The sequence below is a fragment of the Acanthochromis polyacanthus genome, chromosome 1 (genome assembly GCF_021347895.1).
Source record: "Acanthochromis polyacanthus isolate Apoly-LR-REF ecotype Palm Island chromosome 1, KAUST_Apoly_ChrSc, whole genome shotgun sequence".
Taxonomy (NCBI): domain Eukaryota; kingdom Metazoa; phylum Chordata; class Actinopteri; family Pomacentridae; genus Acanthochromis; species Acanthochromis polyacanthus.
Window position 1 is genome coordinate 4574904 of NC_067113.1, and position 20089 is coordinate 4594992.

Here is a 20089-nt window from a genome sequence, read left to right on the forward strand (position 1 = left end):
TTTAGAATAGTCCAACGCTTTTCTCTCAGCCATTCTTGGGTGTTTTTGGCTGTGTGTTTTGGATCGTTGTCCTGTTGGAAGACCCATGACCTGCGACTGAGACCAAGCTTTCTGACACTAGGCAGCACATTTCTCTCCAGAATGCCTTGATAGTCTTCAGATTTCATCGTACCTTGCACACTTTCAAGACACCCTGTGCCAGATGCAGCAAAGCAGCCCCAAAACATTACTGAGCCTCCTCCATGTTTCACCGTAGGGACAGTGTTCTTTTCTTCGTATGCTTGGTTTTTGAGTCTATGAACATAGAGTTGATGTGCCTTACCAAAAAGCTCCAGTTTGGTCTCATCTGTCCAAAGGACATTCTCCCAGAAGCTTTGTGGCTTGTCAACATGCATTTTTGCAAATTCCAGTCTGGCTTTTTTATGAGTTTTTTCAGCAGTGGTGTCCTCCTTGGTCGTCTCCCATGAAGTCCACTTTGGCTCAAACAACGACGAATGGTGCGATCTGACACTGATGTACCTTGGCCTTGGAGTTCACCTTTAATTTCTTTGGAGGTTGCTCTGGGCTCTTTGGATACAATTCCAACGATCCGTCTCTTCAATTTGTCATCAATTTTCCTCTTGCGGCCACGTCCAGGGAGGTTGGCTACTGTCCCGTGGGTCTTGAACTTCTGAATAATATGAGCCACTGTTGTCACAGGAACTTCAAGCTGTTTAGAGATGGTCTTATAGCCTTTACCTTTAAGATGTTTGTCTATAATTTTTTTCGGATGTCCTGGGACAATTCTCTCCTTCGCTTTCTGTTGTCCATGTTCAATGTGGTGCACACCTTTTCACCAAACAGCAGGGTGACTACTTGTCTCCCTTTAAATAGGCAGACTGACTGATTATGAGTTTGGAAACACCTGTGATGTCAATTAAATGACACACCTGAGTTAATCATGTCACTCTGGTCAAATAGTTTTCAATCTTTTATAGAGGTACCATCATTTTTGTCCAGGCCCGTTTCATTAGTTTGTTTTTTTTAAATAATTATGTTAATCAACAATTCAAAAGTAATGGCTGTTTTTGATTATTTAATTTTCAATAAATTTTTATTTATTGTTACTTTTGTGAGTTTCAAGTGATTTCAGTGAGAATTGTGGGTTTTTCCTTCTTTAACTGAGGGGTACCAACAATTTTGTCCACGTGTGTAATTTTCCTGTTTATGACAATTGAACAGGGATTACATTTTTATTTAGCTCACCCATTTAAATTGAAACATGTGGCTGCTTTGAGTGACATGCAGATGCTGTCATAAAACATTTAATAGCCCATAAGAGATTCAATTCTGCTACTCTTACACTTTATCTCTTTGCCCATTTTTAGATTAGTCAGGAGTTAGGAGGAGTCAGTCACTGTCAAGTTGGTGAAGGCCAGAGCCAACACACCAAAAGCTGCTGTTCAGAAAACCTATGAGGTCACTGAAAATAACAAGGCTGTAGTTCTTACATGGAAGGGCATGCTCCATCCAAAAACATCTAGGAATTCCCATTCAGCAAAATCTCTCTCTAAATCTCTCTCCAGTTGTTTATTTATTTCAATGTCTTATTCTTGAAGCCGACTCAAACTGTTTGACAAAACATGAAATGTTAAATGAAGCCAGTCAGAAGCTCCTCTAGCACTCCTCAGCACCATCAGGAACATGGGAAAGTTATCCAGATGCAGGTTCTGTGTTCATAGTCAAAATACACTTTCGAACTTTCTGCTGTTTCATTAGCTCAATCAAACACTAACACGTTTTTTTTTTCAACTTACTTTTACTTATTTTGTTACTTTTGTTGTCAGAGCAGGAGAAATACAACAAAGGCATTGAGCAAACAGGAAATCAAATTCACCTTTACAACCAAGGCAAGAATCACTGTACTGGATGCACAATTTCCATTGGAAATTAGTAATGGGTCAAGGAATGTGATCAAATATAGCTTTTAAGGTATTTTGATCATCTGTCCATATCCACAGCCATAACGTCCATTTAAAGAATTGACTTCTACACAGGGAATAAGAGTGTTTTTTACAACATAAATGTGTGTGCTGCAATCTCCTTTGTTTAAGTGAGAAAAGTTTGTGCGATGTTAGACATGACGAACATACCTTATAAGATCTTCAGTAATGTCTTAGCATGTTCTATATGTAGTGAGATTTTTATGAGAAGGCAGGAATAATAACCCTTTTATTTTTAAAAAACTGCATTTCAATGTGGATAAAGCTTTAATATCCAAAATGTCCATGTAGTCAATCAAAGAAACTTAAAAGAGTCAGGCTTCTACTATGGAAGAGTGAATCTAAAATACATCTAAAATAAACTACAGAAAAATATAAATGGTAGAAGCATGCAGCCTGTACTGAATAAGTACTAAACATAAGGAATATGAAATACAATGTAAACTCAAATATCTGAAACAAAGCATCTTTTCAGAAAACTATAAATTGCATCGCAGATACTACATCCAGGTTTCTGTCACAAATTTTATCTTTACAAACAAGCTGCATCAGCACACATACATACACAAACAAATGTGCATGACTTTTCAGTGCAGAATTCCTCAGAAACATAAAAGTCTAAAACTACAAGTAAGACTTCGAGTACAGTTTTGTTTGCTTTCCCCATCAGTCGACCAAGTAACTGACTAACTAAATTGTATCATACAAGTGTTTGTGACAACAAAGTATTTGAAGATTTGTCATAGGATTCAGGTATTGACTTGATCGCACTTGGGGTGTTTTTCTTGCCACTTGCTATGATCACTTTACGCCTTTTAATGTCTTTGTCTACTTGAAGTACTTTCAAACTGGGAGTTTTCTGAGCCTTGTTACTGACAAGTGTTGCATTTATCTGATTCTCCTTCACTGAGGGGGTGGTGGTAGTAGCAGGGGTTTGGTAAGTCTTCTTGTGTTTTGATAATGATCTGGATGGAGTCTTTTGGGACTTCTTCTTTGAAAGGGACAGTCTTGTGGCTCCCATAACCTTCAGTTTAATTGGGGCTTCAGATATCCCTGCCATGTTTCGTGCCTGACAGCGATATTCACCAGCATCCTTGTATGATAACCCATTCAGGCTGATTACTGACCAACGAACACCCACTCGAGGAGATTCCTGCAAAACTGGAATGCAAAAAGGTGTACAATCTTAGTTCTCAGCCCCTTGCACCAGTCTTTTCCATTTTTGGTATAGCATAGTGTTCTACGCAGGTAATTTCACAGACATGATCTAACTAAACGCAAATGATACTCTTACTTGTGACCTAAGCCTAACCTTTGATTTAGATTCTTAAAGCTGGGCTTGACATTATTTTTTCTGTTGCATCTATTCTTGGATCTGTTTTCATTCTTAAACAGTCCAGCCAGTGATCGGACACTGTCAAGCCTTTTCACAAAGTACAGGTGAGATAGACTAAAGAGCAACAAAGTATGCAGTGGGTGTAGGACATGGGGGGTAACTATGTAGTTAAAATACTTTCATTTAGGAGAATGGGGTTTGAGACCCCTGTAAGTCTGAAGATGAATAGTGACTTTCAGCATGATGGTTTTTGCATATGCACGCTTGCTCTTGTTGAAGGGGTTTAGAACTGAATGGGAAGAGCTGCTGGAGAGCCTTGTCAGATTCTGTTAATTTTATTTCTTTATTTATTGTTTTATTTGCCTTTGCTATATTTCTGCCTACTGCAGTTTTAATATGGTGTGATTATAAACCTTGCTGAGTGAGGGTGCTTAGAAAGGTCCTTTGTCAAAGGTAAAAACAAAAGGGGATAAAGTTACTGAGACAATGTAAATATGAACTGTCATAGGCATTTAAAAAAGGCTTCTTGAAATAGATAACATAACATCACTTACAACTCTCCAAAATCCTGGGTAAGTCTTCTGAGTTCTCAAGGTTGTCTCCCTGACAACAATCTGCACAAAAATCCCATCACAGCATGACTCAGATAATACTCAGAATTAAATAGCATTATTTTGTCACCTGAGAGTGGGTTGCTTACCATTATAGGCTGAAGTTTTTATCCATGTCAGTGTTGGTGTTGGGTAGCCAGTGGCATCACAGCGGAGGATTACATTGCTGCCCAGTGGAGAGATGACCCTGGTGGCTGCAGGCTGGACTGAGGGCCTCATACAGCGGGACAGGTCAGCCTGGGTCAGCAGCATTCCTGACTTACCCAGGGACCTGCTGCACATCAGTTTGTCTATAAGAACTACTGGACTTCCCAGAGATGTGGACAAGGACATCAGCATTGAGATCTGGCAGTCACACAACCAGGGGTTGTCATGGAGACCTAAATGGAAGAAGAAATATAGTCAACAATATTGTTGTCAATTGCCGTTTCCTAAAACTTCTTGAAACCAGCTATCTCCTATGTTTTACTTACCTTATTATACACCTGAATTCAAGAGTTCCATTTGATAAGCATATACAGTATATCTGGCATATGGATTTCCCATCATGCCTGGACAGCTTTAGTTTTTAACAACACACACATTTCCATACCCATTCTAAGGGTCATATCCTTGATCTGGTGTGCTCCACTGGTGTCTCCTCTTTTCACTGCTCTTCAAGTGATTTTACCATTTCTGACCATATGTTTACATCATTCAATTTGAATTTGACCATTCCATAACCAAACTATCACATATGATTTCATTTTGTTACATCAAGGACATTAATCGGTCAACTCTCGCCATGGCATTGAAACACTACCTAACATCTACATCCCCTCTATTACCGATGAACTGGTTTCCCACTACAAGAACAATCTCCATACTCTTGCTCCCTGGTTTACACCCCAACTCCACCTCCTCAAAGTTAAAGGGCAACTTTAACTTTGGAGTGACTCTACAATAAAACTGATCTAACTGTTCATAAAGAAATGCATCATCACCACATTATTCTCAATCAGTGCAGCTAAATCACAATATTATGCAAGTCTCATCAGTGCTGGTGGTGGGAACACTCTGACTCTGTTTTCTTGAATTAACAACTCCCTGCGCCAACCAGACTCTTTTCCCTCACACTTCTACTGTGTTGACTACTGTAATGCATTCATGAACTTCTTCAATGCAAAAAATTGATAATATCCACCAGCAGCTGACCTCTCACACCTCCTTCAGTTCACTCCCTCCTGCTCCTCCAGCTCCCTCCTCTCAGCCACTCAAAAGTTTCCACTCTCCCTCTTCCCGACACCCCTGATCAAAGCCCATCTCCTCTCCCTGTCCTCTCTGACTGCCACCATTATCCACTTCTCCCTCACCTCTGGTTCTGTCCCATCACCTCTCAAATCTGCTGTACTAACTTCGATTCTCAAGAAACCTGGTTCAGACTTCAACAACTTCAATAACCTTCGTACCCTTTCCAACTTGCCACTCCTCTCAAAAATTCTAGAAAAATCAGTGGCATCTCAAGTCAACTCTCACCTCAGAATAACAACCTCTATGACAGTTCTGGTCTGTTTTCCATCCCCACCACAGTACAGAAACAGCCCTACTCAACATAAACAACCAGCTCCTGATAGCAGCAGACTCCAGACTATTATCCATTCTCATTGTCCTCGAACTGAGAGCAGTTTTTGACACCACAACCCATTCCATCCTCCTCCATAGACTGGCATCCATTGGTTTATCATGCAGACCCCTGGACTAGTTTTCATCATATCTCTCTGGCTGCACTCAGTTCATTCCTTTAAAAACATTCACATCCCAGCGATCTCCCCTCTCCTCCGGTGTTCCCCAAGCCTCTGTTCTCGGTCCCATCCTCTTCATCGTTCATCTTCTCCACCTTGGCTACATACTCTATAAATACAACATTTAGTTTCACTGCAATGCGGACCATCGACAACTCCTCTTTCTCCCCTTCCCTTCAGGTCAACAGTCAGGGTGTTGTCCTCGACAGCACTCTGTCATTCCAGCATCCTGGTACACTCTCTGGTCGCCTTCCACTTGGATTATTACAACTCCTTCCTCTCAAGTCCCTCCATAAACTCCAACTAGTTGCAGCCCAGATCATCACCAGACATCACCCCTGTTCTCCAACAACTTCACTTGCTCCCAATTACACACCACGTTGTCTACAAAACCATGCTGCTAACCTTCAAAGCCCTCTATATGCTCACACCTCCGTACTTTACTGAACTCCTCCACATAAACACATCCACTCTCAGATCATCCTTCTCCCTGAGCCTCACCATCCCTCCTGTCCGTATGACCACCATAGGGTTCAAATCCTTCAGCCGCTCTGCCCCTCGTTTGTGGAATTCTCGGAATTCTGAAATCCCGTCTCAAAATTCACCTGTTCAGACAAGCCTACTCACTCTGACTTCCATTCCACTGCAATTCTTCTTCTGTTTTTTAAATTTTAAATTTCCTTCTTTTACACTTTTTAGATCTTGAAGTTTTATATTGTCAGTGTGCTTTAACTTTGTTTACTTTGTACGGTGTCCTTGAATGATTTGAAAGGCACCTATAAATAAAATGTATTACTGTTATTATTATTATTAGTAGTAGTAGTAGTTTATATTATATTTGCTGATAAGACATTTTCTTGTCTTTGTTAAATCAAGCCAAGGTGATACTGGTAGCACTCGAAGATGGCATGTCTCTATTACTCCAAAACATACTGTACCCAAAATTCTTCTTTGTACTTGTCCTCCCTGCTGTCCTGGTAGAGGAAACCAAAGGTCCAGCAGCTCACCAGGTAATATAGTCAGCCTGAGGAGAGAAGTGGAAAGCAGAAGAGTTGAGCATATTTATCTAATACTACAGAGAGCTCTGTAGCCTTCTGCATGAATAAGCTACTGTACATGGAATAATTGGACCCACCTGTTGCTAGACAGGTCAAGATAGGTGATATTTGGGAGAAAGAGAGAGGCATGGGCAGGAAGGTTGGACAAACGGTTGTTGTGGAGACTCAAAGTCTGGAGAAGGGGCATGTCTCTGAGCCCCTCCCAGGGGAAAGATGTCAAGAGATTCCCATCAAGACGTAGCTCTCGTATGGCCTTCAGGTTGACAAAGCTGCTTGGGTGGACTGATGTTATTGAATTGTAGGTCAGCCATAAGAACCGCAGCTCTGAAAGATTATAGAATGCTGCCCGGGACACCTTGGTGATCAATGTCTTCTCCAGACGAAGTTTGACTGTGTCAGCTGGGACATTAATGGGAACAGCTGAGATTCCAGGGTTACTACACTGGACCAGCCTGCCATGTTAAACAGAAACGTAAGGGATTAAGTTGAGGTGAATCAATACACAAACTCTAACTGACAGTGCTCTTCATTTTAAAAAGATGACACAAATGATACAAATGCAGTATTTTTGAGTATTTGAGATGTTTGAGTATTTAGCATAAATACTCAGACATCAATTTGTTCATTGGGTGAAACAGATTTTTCTGAAAGGAATATGTCATATTTTGTTTCTCAGTTAAGTATACAATAAGTACAGTCTCTAAGAGGAGCTTCCTTTTATACACTGAGCTCTCCATCTTTCTTGTGGTTCAAGAGTAAACAGTGGTACACAATTTCACCACACGCTAAAATCTTGCAATAGACCATAAATATGGGGATAAAATGAATAATAAAATATAAAATTAAATAAAAATAATAAAAAATAGTATAGTCCTCTTCTCCTGTCAAGGCTAGATCACATACAAGACCCTGCCTAAAAATCTCAAGTTCATCTATCCATCAGTTTTGGCAGTTTGATTAGTTACAAATTTGTTGTTATTTCCACACAGAACATACATTGTCAACTAAGGTAGTTCCTACATTATTGGCTAGTACAAAAAGGCTCCCATGGTAAGACCTTTTTTATTTCATTTTATATTGTACTCTTGTGGAGTTCATTCCTATAGAAAGTTGGCTTTGCTAATAAACAAACAGGAGCTTGTGGTGGCATGGCTGAGCCTTCATTGCTTGCTCAGAATTGCTCCTACCAGTTTTTTTCTCTCAGACCCCAATGTCTGCTCTCTTCTGTCACCACATTCTCAAACATTTTCCCTTCTCTCTCTGCTGTTTTTGCCAAGCAGGACTCTATTATTTATTGTCTTTAGATATAATGTGCTTGTGGCTCACTTACTTTCCTTGCATCAGGAAGTGAAACCTTTATGCTTTGCTGTGTTATGCTATGTGATGTTGCTGTCAAGAGTGTATTAGGTTTTGCTTTTTGGATGGGACTGTATGCTCAGTACAGGTAAATATCCCCACTTGGCTGCTGGCCTTTAGTTACTTAACTATTACAGAATAAAGGTCCATGTTTCACTGCAGTCCTCTGACAGAATTACTTTAGATTGGCTAGCAGGTACACTGACAAGTGACAGGTGAAGTGAATAACTTTGATCCGCTTGTTATAATGCAGTGCTCTGCTGGGAAACCTGGAGTCCTGATGCTCATGTGGATGTTTGACCTGTACAACGCACATAAACATTGCAGGTCAAGCAAACCCCCACCCACATTGCAGCAGCAGTCCTTGATGCCAGTTGCCACCCTTAGCAGGACAATGTACCCTGACAAACTGCAAAAACTATTCAGAGCTAACGTGTTCACCCAGGTTCCGCACTCTCCAGATCCAAATCTTATTGAGCATCTATGGGATGAACCAGAACAAGCCTGATCTAGGTAGGTCCCACCCTGCAACCCACAGCACCACAGAATTCACTGCCACCATCCTGGTGCCACAGGACGTCCCCACAGTCCCCCTGTGTCCATGCCCCGCTGGGTCAGAGGAGGTTTAGCAGCATAAAGGGAACCAACACAATACCAGGCAGGTGACCATAATGTTATGCCTGATCGATGTAGTCTCACCGGATTAAGTTTTCCTGGTATATGCTTGCTTTTGACCGATCACCTCAGTTGGCATTCTATTTTGCTCCACTGACATGGAACCTGAATATGTTCCCGGTGTACCAGACAGTACCTAATAAATACTGTCCGATATTGTCAGTAAACTCACTAAATCAAAAATATGTCATGTTATACACTACCAGTCAAAAGTCTGGACACCCCTTCTCATTCACTGTTTTTTCCTTATTTAATGACTATTTACTTTGTAGATTCTAACTAAAGGCATCAAAACTATGAATGAGCACATATGGAACTATGTATTAAAGCTGCTGTCCGGAGTTTGAATCGCAGCGTCTCCCAAAACACTGTTGATCCCACCCTCCCTCTGATTTCGCCCCTTTATTTGTGCACGCGCAGTACCTGAGAGAAGTGCCCGGAGTGCTGCATCTTGCCTGTTTTGCTCTTTTCCACTCTTCTACATTTAGTACATTTAGTAAATAATAAAGGAATTACGTTAGAATGCTGTATTGAGTCTAACTTGTCCTAATGCCAAAATAACATGAATCTGCTAGGACGAACTAGTAAAGTTTCAATATGTGATTACACTCGTGTATCGCTCTCGATGACGTTGTTTATCAAACTTAGTGCATTTACGCGTGTATATGTGTTACATTGTTTATTTATTTCTATCTAGAGTTCAGAATTGCATGACTCCTCTGACGAAGAGTATGTCCCAGACGCCCCAACATCTTCCTCCAGAGGTCGGGCATCTAAACGAAGCCGTCAGGCGGGCTATGGAGGCCGTGGTCGGGGAGCGATGCGAGCACCCCGAGCCAAAAAACGTCCTGCAGTCTCTTGGCCTGACAAGCCATGGGATTGGTAACTTTTCTGGAAGTTGCTGATCCCTGATGCTCTCTCCTCCACAAGCAAAACAAATGTGCGCGCGGTTGCGTAGTGCGTAGCTCGCCCACCTCTGCATGGGCTTGCTTGCTGTGCGCGTACCGTTGATTGACAGCATGACAAAGCTGAAGCTCGAACTTGATTGGTCGGCAGCAACCGGCGCTTTTTGGAATAACATGGGGGTCTATGAGAGGAAGGCGGAGCTCAGGAATAAATTTTCATTTCATTTCATTTCATGCATTATACTAACTTTATATTATAGTATCGAACTAGACTAACACATTTAAGCTTTGTTAAAAAATGATACATAAATTGAAAACAAACGGAAACTCCGGACAGCAGCTTTAAGCAAAAAAAATGTGTAATAAGTCAAAATGTGTTTTTTGTTTTTAGATTCTTCAAAATAGCCACCCTTTAATTTGGGATGAGATGAACTGTAGAGTGAAGGTAAAAGAGCCAGCAAGTGCTCAGCATCTCTGCAAACTCCTTCAAGACCGTTGGCAAACCATTTCAGGTGACGACCTCATCAAGCTCACTGAGAGAATGCCAAGAGTGTGCAAAGCAGTCATGAAAGCAAAGGGTGGCTATCTTGAAGAATCTAAAATATGAAACATGTTTTGACTTTTTCCACACTTTTTTGTTTAATATATAATTACATATGTGTTCATTCATAGTTTTGATGCCTTCAGTGAGAATCTACAATGTAAATAGTCATGAAATAAAGAAAAAAAAATGTTAATTGAGAAGGTGTGTCCAAACTTTGACTGACAGTATATAAAAACATGAATCATTGTCAGCATTGATCATTTTTGTCATTTTGTGGGTTATTCTATCCCAAATCATCAGGGTCCGTCTGCTCGACAATTTTTGAACTGCTTAACATTTTTTTAAATCATAAACTATGAATATTTCACCCTCCTGTTGTCCTTCAGGTCAAATTGACTCGTTTTAAAGTTTTAAAAATGTGGGGAAAATATATATATATTTTCATAGTGAAAACTTCCACATTTTCAAACTTTTTTTAGGAAGTTTTTGAACATTTTTTGGTGGAAAAAACTAATTAAAAAAATGTTTAAGAACATTCAGAAAAAATATCAACCAAAATCCAGTGAATTTCACTACCAAATTTGGGGATTTTTTTATTTAAAAAAATAAAACTTTTGAGGGAAACTTTTCAGGAATTTTCTTCCTGAAGATTTTGCAATTTTTTTTTATAAATTTGGGGAAATTTTTTCTGAATTTTTGGACTTTTTTCAGACAAGGCAACAACATTTTTTGGTAAGGAGAACACGAGGGTTAAAATGACAATATTTTAGATTGTTACATATTTAGTACTTTCTGAGATCTTCATTTAAAATTGCTCATTGACATACTTTTTTGCACACTGAAATTTCAGGCTATGTTTGAATAATAATATCTAAATCAACAGCCTGAAATACTAACTGTTATTTCCCTATTACCCTATTACTAATATGTTCTAAGTAGATCAAATAGCCTCTGAATGTAGGTGACTTGAATATAGCTACACGTCCAATGACACAAAAAACATAGAAAATTTTTTTATATAAAGTACTTGGTCACGACAATTAAATAACATTATTTTCATTCACCTTTCATTACTGATTAGACAGGTATGACAAATTACACCACAAAAACAAAAATATTTGTAGCCACCCTAACCCAAGTAGAACAGAGTCCTGGATTTTTAAAATGGTTCTCAAATATAGCTATGGAAATATATATTTTTTTATTATAGGCATAAACATAAAACATTTTTGGATCCCACTTTGTTGGTTGGAGAAACAGTTTAGTGAATTTAGCAGTTCAGCAGATTCTGTAAATTTACTTTTGTTCACACTTCAGCTTGTGACATTGGTCTTGAAAGCAGTGTTTATTGTCAATAGAACACAAAGCAACATAAGCACATCAGATTATTATCAAATAAATGCCAAGACATTAAAATTTCCCCTTAGAATAATCTCACTTTCCCAACAGATCCATGTGTTTAACCACGCTTATATTGTGCTGATGTCGTCCTAATGACCAACTGCAGTGATCATTTCTAAAGAAATTACAAAAAATGGCATTAGTTGTTCTCTCCAAACCAAGGTTTACACACGTGGACAAAATTGTTGGTACCCCTCAGTTAAAGAAGGAAAAACCCACAATTCTCACTGAAATCACTTGAAACTCACAAAAGTAACAATAAATAAAATTTATTGAAAATTAAATAATCAAAAACAGCCATTACTTTTGAATTGTTGATTAACATAATTATTTAAAAAACAAACTAATGAAACAGGCCTGGACAAAAATGATGGTACCTCTATAAAAGATTGAAAACTATTTGACCAGAGTGACATGATTAACTCAGGTGTGTCATTTAATTGACATCACAGGTGTTTCCAAACTCATAATCAGTCAGTCTGCCTATTTAAAGGGAGACAAGTAGTCACCCTGCTGTTTGGTGAAAAGGTGTGTACCACACTGAACATGGACAACAGAAAGCGAAGGAGAGAATTGTCCCAGGACATCCGAAAAAAAATGATAGACAAACATCTTAAAGGTAAAGGCTATAAGACCATCTCTAAACAGCTTGAAGTTCCTGTGACAACAGTGGCTCATATTATTCAGAAGTTCAAGACCCACGGGACAGTAGCCAACCTCCCTGGACGTGGCCGCAAGAGGAAAATTGATGACAAATTGAAGAGACGGATCGTTGGAATTGTATCCAAAGAGCCCAGAGCAACCTCCAAAGAAATTAAAGGTGAACTCCAAGGCCAAGGTACATCAGTGTCAGATCGCACCATTCGTCGTTGTTTGAGCCAAAGTGGACTTCATGGGAGACGACCAAGGAGGACACCACTGCTGAAAAAAACTCATAAAAAAGCCAGACTGGAATTTGCAAAAATGCATGTTGACAAGCCACAAAGCTTCTGGGAGAATGTCCTTTGGACAGATGAGACCAAACTGGAGCTTTTTGGTGAGGCACATCAACTCTATGTTCATAGACTCAAAAACCAAGCATACGAAGAAAAGAACACTGTCCCTACGGTGAAACATGGAGGAGGCTCAGTAATGTTTTGGGGCTGCTTTGCTGCATCTGGCACAGGGTGTCTTGAAAGTGTGCAAGGTACGATGAAATCTGAAGACTATCAAGGCATTCTGGAGAGAAATGTGCTGCCTAGTGTCAGAAAGCTTGGTCTCAGTCGCAGGTCATGGGTCTTCCAACAGGACAACCATCCAAAACACACAGCCAAAAACACCCAAGAATGGCTGAGAGAAAAGCGTTGGACTATTCTAAAGTGGCCTTCTATGAGCCCAGATCTGAATCCCATTGAACATATGTGGAAGGAGCTGAAACATGCCATTTGGAGAAGACACCCATCAAATCTGAGACAACTGGAGCTGTTTGCTCATGAGGAGTGGGCCAAAATACCTGTTGACAGCTGCAGAACGCTCATTGACAAATACAGAAATCGTTTAATTGCAGTGATTGCCTCAAAAGGTTGTGCAACAAAATATTAAGTTATGGGTACCATCATTTTTGTCCAGCCCTATTTCATTAGTTTGTTTTTTTAAATAATTATGTTAATCAACAATTCAAAAGTGATGGCTGATTTTGATTATTTAATTTTCAATACATTTTTATTTATTGTTACTTTTGTGAGTTTCAAGTGATTTCAGTGAGAATTGTGGGTTTTTCCTTCTTTAACTGAGGGGTACCAACAATTTTGTCCACGTGTGTATGTGGACACAGTAGGGTCTAAGAAGGAACCATCTTAAATCCAATTTGAAATTCCAGAACTATGGTACTTGGATTAGGCTATATAGCAATATTTTTGTTTTGTGGCACAGCTTGCTCAGTCAGTTGTGGAAATTCAATGAAAATAAAAAAAGAAAATTCTTTTGAGGCCAAATATTTCATGTTAAAAGGTATTTCATATGTTTTGTTTTGCATTTGTGTGACATACACCTACATATGGCTCAGTAAATATCACTAGCTAAACCTCAGCGTCATCATTATTTTTGGTAATATATCCTTAAGGATGGGACTTTTCAGGATGACCCCATGATAGACCTACTTGTTCATTATTGCAGGACATTTCAGGATTTTATCTTTAAATGTTCCTGAGATATTGTTATTCAAACATTTAACTGAACAAAATGTGTACTGAAAACAAGTATAGAGGCCATTTAAAAAAAAAAATTCTTAGAATGCAGCATTAGAAGGTTAGAGTTATAAATATCCGTATTATTTGCTGTAAAAAAAAATTCAGGCAAATCAGAGATGATCGAGCAGAAAAGAAAAATCTGACGACTTAAGCTGGTCTGATCCATGCGCCAAATTTAATTTGAACAACATTACCACCAGTCTGTTCCTGTGAGTGTTAGCAACTCTTACCCAAACACTAAAAACTATACGCAATGGGCAGACAATATTATTGCACCTTTTGCTTGCAAAATGGGATGTCAGTAACAAAATGAAACAAACCACGTGCACACAGAAACATTCAAACATGAAAATGAAGTGAGCTTCACTCAACCTGAGCTCTGCTATTCCACTGTTCCCATACGTGCAGGCACATAAGGCTGGACAGGAGTTCACCACGAACAGAGAGGATTGCAAAATGTGAATAAGGACCAACAGGTACATTCTTCATCAGTCCAACCCTGTACTCATACAGGTCTTCAGTATATCTACATTCCTAGTTCTCTTCAGTGTGAGGCTGTGTCCACGGTGCAGAGTGAAACTGAAATCCAGATTAGCTAGGATTATACAGCCTACAAGCAGCATGTAATCCCACGCCTCACTGTCAGAAGACAAATCAACACATCAGGGATGGCCCAAGCCTTTCTTGTACCTTGAGGAAAATCTAACCCCATGATGTCACATTCCCTGCTGTAATATTTCATTCAGATCAGTAACTGAGTGATCGGTGTATAAGCTTCAAATGGTCCCACTATGTCACTCAGTGTTGTTGATTATATTTAAAATGGTGTTTACAGTTAACACTAGTGCTAACATAACAAATGTAACACTGACAATGACGTAGCCCTTGAACGACAACATTATTTTCGTCTTTACTGCATTAAGAAATAAACATATTTATCATCACAAGTAAAAATAATAATGTAGAAACATAGCCCCACATTATTGTGTAAATGTTATTTTTAATGCTTTTCACAATTGTATGCAGTTTAATAAACACATGCAAATTTCATTTTATAAAATACAGGGCAATGTTGGTTTTCTAATGGAAACATGAATCAGGAAAGGAACTGTACAAAGAGATGAATGAAATGTTTCCCTGTCATCTGTGGTGGAGTAGATGCATAAAGTGGCAAAAATATGCAGAACCTCTTAAAAATATATTTTCTCATGTTATGGAAGAACGACGAAACAACATAGGAGACCTTGCATCTATCACCATGTCCATAAAATGACATAACTGTTTTAAAAACCCAATGATTTCCTCCACCCTGACCGCTTGGTGGAAGGCATTACAAATTGCAAACTCTAAATTGGAGCCCTGTAAATTTTCTCCCATTTGGTACAACCCTGATTTTCAAGTTAACAATCAGCCGCTCCATTTAGCTGTTTGGGAGCAGAATGGAATCACACATCTCCACCACCTCTTCTCAGATAATACGTTCATGTCATATACAAACTTGCTTCAAAAATACAAAATAAAAAACGGGAATTTTTTACATAATCTACAAGTTAAAAATATTATTAAGAAAAGAATCCCAACACTTCAAAGCACGCTCTGGCCGTCGGCATTAGCTGAAGCAATCATAAAGCTTTCTCCAACAACAACTAAAACCCTCTCTAAAATATATAAGTTACTCTTAAGCACTGATACAATACATTTACCTATTTCTAAATGGGAGTCAGACCTATCTATATCCCCGGAACCAGACTTCTGGACTCAAATTTGCGATAATGCATTTAAAAATGACAAAATACACAAACTTACAACTCATCCAATACAAAATCCTCCATAGAACACATATTACTCAATACATGATGAACAAAATGGGATTCTCCGACTCCGACATCTGTCTCCAGTGCTCCCAGAACACTGCTGATACTTATTTTCATGCTCTATGGCTGTGCACCCCCGTAAAAAATTTCTGGACCAACGTCTCAGAAAAACTTTCCGCTATCTTAAACTGCAGGATTCCTCTATCTCCAAGTCTGTGTTTACTCGGCGACTTAACAACAACGGACCTACCACGCAAACAATCTCAATCCTTACTTGTAGCCCTCGCCATTGCCAAAAAAACAATCCTTGTTAACTGGAAAAATAAGCAGTCTCTGAACATTAATCTCTGGTTGAACCTCCTAATAAATCACATTTCAATGGAGAAAAATCTCTGCTTCAAATAAAAATCAGTTGTTAAATTTTGGCGTGGTGGGGGAGGGTGGGTGGCGGGGGTGGGGCAGGGGGTCGGGGGTTTGGGGTCTGGGGGGCGGGGGGGTGGTCGTGGGGGAAGTGGGGCGCCGTGGGGGTCTGCTATGGCCTGTTCTGCTGCGCGGGCCTTGGGGCTCTGGCTGTGTCGGGGGGGGGGGGGGGGGGGGCTGTGTGGAGTAGAGTGCCTATATAATGAGAGTGGCGACATGACGGGTCCAAAAAATTTTGGTCACGTGATCTATAGGAGCCATTTTGTTTCCAATTCATGAACGTCGGTTATGCCTGTTAACGTTGTTTACAACGCAGAGAGTAATTCTAGGTCTTTTTTTGGCTTCATAAATACCTGAAAAATGACGGGCTGTTGTGCCTTTGGGTGCACAAATCGATCGGAGAAGGGATTACACATGTTTAGATTTCCCAGGAGTAGTGAAAGAAGGAAACTGTGGGAAAATAAAGTCCAGAGAGTGGAATGGAAACCGACTTCATCATGATTTTTGTGCCAGGTTAGTCCCATGTATGTACTTTCATGTTATGATGTATGGGTGAATGACAGATAGAAAAGTTTGATGTGATTTTAGGCAGTTGTGGTTATTTTGACTTTGACCATTTTCATGCATGGAGATACATGAAATACGGGCCGCTGAAGTTTAACGGGGTAACCCGTTAAACTTCAGCAGCCCATCTGAGCTTCGACAACAGCCTCCCTGTTCATTCACATGATTTCCAATTCAACAAACAGCTGACAGTTTTCTGTTTCATATTTTCTGTTTTCCGTCCAACCTGCAGTCACTTATCAGCCTCATATGACCCGAACAGGCTCCGTCTTCACCTGTTTCTGAGCTGTTAGCCGCCGTTAGCATGAGGATGCTGTTAGCCATATGCTTACAGCTGCAGCAGCGTACAGGCGGACGGGGAAACGTATTTTACTAAATTTACCGAAGCTGCAAACTCGATGATAGAAACATTATACACCCATGGAAAGCTTAGATTCTCATGAATCCGCCGGTATAAACCACTTTCAGATGTGATTACCACAGCGGGTAATATAAACAGATTTGTCCAACAAACAGCAAATAACGTAAACAGCACAACTCACCTTTGAAGGCTCAAAACTAGTCACAGATGAAAATATTCAACTAAAAACGGCCATAATCCAACCTTGGACATCCAGACAAAACAAGCCAGTAAATTATTTTGTCCAAAACGTGTCTTAAAATCAATAAACAATCCATGGTTTTCGTGAATGTCCACCTCGCGCTGCGCGTCCCATATTGAGTGAATGGAAACAAAATGGCTTCAAATCCCCAGTTGTCGCCACTCTCATTATATAGGCACTCTAGTGTGGACCTCCTTGGGCTGGAGGGGACAGCTCCCTCCTTTTGGTGGAGGTTTTCATGCATGCCAGACCCACCACACCGGCACCTACCAAAACTCTATTGAGTTTGTTCCTCCGGTCGCTGAGTCAGTGGAGGTTGCTGGGTTAGTGTCTGTGGATCTCACTCTGCTCTATCTATCCTTCTTGTGGCCTCCTGACATCTTCATGATTGATCCAGTTGGGATTTTGTCGTATTAGGTGTTTGTGAAAGGTCTTAGATTTGTAAATGGTTTTAAGGTGTGAATTAAAGAGTACAAACAAATAAAATGCACCTTTTCTCTTAGAACACTGTCTATGCCTCACCTTTCTGTCTGTCCTGTGTTTGTTTTATGTTTCACTTGGGTGTGCACAGCCCTCAATGGCATAATGTAGGAAACAGCTTGAAATAAACATGATAGGTTAATTTGCCATGAGGGCCGGTGATGGTCACAGTCACAAAGAAGAAAAACAATTGCACATGAAGCTTAAGCAATGACACCATGAGTGGTTGGTGTCATTTTTGAGCAGATTTGCAGACAAAAAAAAAAAATAAGAAAAGAAACAGCATAGGAGACATGCATGTGTTACTAGACTATTTCCAGCAGAATTTTTTGTCCTTTGTCCTACAGAAGAGGACGACAAAGATTATGTTAGACGACTGAAAATTTGGAGACAGGGTGAAAGGGTTGATAGGTTCTCTGTGTTACTGGAATGTAAAGCTGAACACCTTCCAATTTAAAAATAAATGGCATTATGAGATTTGTTGTGGATATTTGTTCAGATGCTTATTAGATGTAAAAAAATACAAACGCGTTGCAAAGGAATACCGCCATGTGGGTGTGGAGGTATCAGTATGGTGAATGTGGTCCAGTCCAGAGCATAACCTGTAAGAATTACATATCATAAGCTGAAGCAGTTACAGTACAGGAATGTTAAAAAAAACAAAAACAGTGGCACATAGCACCACAGAGATAAGAGATTTTACAAAGAACAGAATGGTTGTCAAGACCCCTGCCCCAGTCTCTGCTACTGTTTCTGCCCCTATCTATCTATCTATCTATCTATCTATCTATCTATCTATCTATCTATCTATCTATCTATCTATCTATCTATCTATCTATCTATCTATCTGCCTCTGCTGGCAGTGCACTTAATTACAGTAATTACTGCAGGAATTGGAGGCAGCTGCAGGGACCGGCTCACCTGTGCCTAAAGTCTTGCTCATCCCTCCACTCTCTGCCAGATCATCGTCTCTGCTGGCTGTCTGCTCTCGCCGGACCCTGATTCCCTTGAGCTTCTCCGCCCCTATAGTTCAGTTTTCCGTTTGTGAGTTTTCCTGTTTTGTCATCTTAGGTTAGTTGTTTGATATTAGTTTTCCACAGCCTTCCCCCTCTTTGCTGGTTTAGAGTTTTCCATTTGGTTTTGCTACTTTTTAAAAATGAGGTTTGGCTACTCCCTGTTCAGTTATTTTTGCCCAGTGCTCATGATTTAGTTTTAGTTTGATTTGTCGTTTAATAAATTCTTATGACTTTAGCTGACTTCCAGTTGGTGTGAGTAGACAAAAGTTGCAGTGAAAGCATCAAGAAGAGAGGAGCAGGAGTCATTCTCTACATGAACAACAAGTGGTGCAACCTCAGATACATTACTGTGAAAAAAAACTGTGTACAGTGCACTGGAAAAAATCCTCTATCATCAACTCTGAACAGCCAGGAAAACAGCAACAGCAAGTGAACTTCAAAAATGAGCAGAGGAGTCTTCAAAATAATGCTCTTGAGTCAGGCAGAGTCTGGTGCAAAAAGGTTTCATTTGTCACCACGAGTTAATCTTGGGACTGAACTGACCACTCTTTACACTAAAACTTGCTTTTATTCACTTCGGGGATCCTCCTATCCCCAGGACTGCCCTCCTTCTTTCTTTTGAAATTATCCACTTGTGTCAGAAATAAGGATGTCTAACCCTCACCTGGGACATGTCTGGGCAAAGTCTGTTGGTATCATGACTTATGGCAGTGTGCCTGTGTACAACGGCCCTGTGCTCTCCAGTTTGGTACTTTTTGTACATTTGCTTTTTCATGTCAGTCAGCCTTAGTTACCATCGAGTTTCACGACTCGATGGTAACTAAACTCTCCTCAGGTCGACACAATATGCCAATATCATTGGTGGTGGCAGGCATCATCTTCTGTGTTGCAGTGTGCTGAGGCAGCAGGATGCTAACAGACTCTTCAGGAAAGGTGGTCCTGTCCTGGGAGTGGAGATGGAGTGTTTGGTGGAGATGTCAGAGAGAAGGATGCTGAGATAACTGCTCAATATTATGGTCAATGCTTCATGCCCTGCATGCCACAATGTCATAACATCAGAGCAACCTGAACCCTCACACATGTTGAATACAAAGGGAAATCTGTGAGAATGCTTTAGTCCCCAATATTCTACTGCCTGGACTCCTCAACCTTGGTCTCAGCAGCCCCATGTGAATGTGGATTAAAGACTTTCTATCCAACCAGACAGTCAGACTTGGCTCACACCTCTCCTCCAGTCTGTCTATCAGTGCCAGGGCACCCCAGGGCTGCATACTTAGCCCCCTCCTCTACTCCTTTTACACATCGGACTGCACTGC

The 20089-nt window shown here is 40.2% G+C and overlaps 1 protein-coding gene across 1 annotated transcript; it reads right to left on the reverse strand.

The window, feature by feature from the left end:
- Positions 1 to 1824: 1824 nt before the first annotated feature.
- Positions 1825 to 8109, reverse strand: lrit3b (leucine-rich repeat, immunoglobulin-like and transmembrane domains 3b). The gene is made up of 5 exons (XM_051945160.1): positions 8099 to 8109; positions 6822 to 7220; positions 6718 to 6734; positions 4019 to 4309; positions 1825 to 3143 (listed from the first exon to the last, which is right to left on the reverse strand). The coding sequence occupies exons 1-5, from the start codon at positions 8107 to 8109 to the stop codon at positions 2683 to 2685; spliced, it is 1179 nt and encodes a 392-aa protein (XP_051801120.1). The 3' UTR covers positions 1825 to 2682.
- Between the last annotated feature and the right edge of the window lie 11980 nt (positions 8110 to 20089).

Coding starts and splice junctions, on each gene's coding strand:
- lrit3b (XM_051945160.1), bottom strand. Junction 3,144..4,018: donor AAAAACTTCAGCCTATAATG/GTAAGCAACCCA, acceptor TTTGCATTCCAG/TTTTGCAGGAATCTCCTCGA.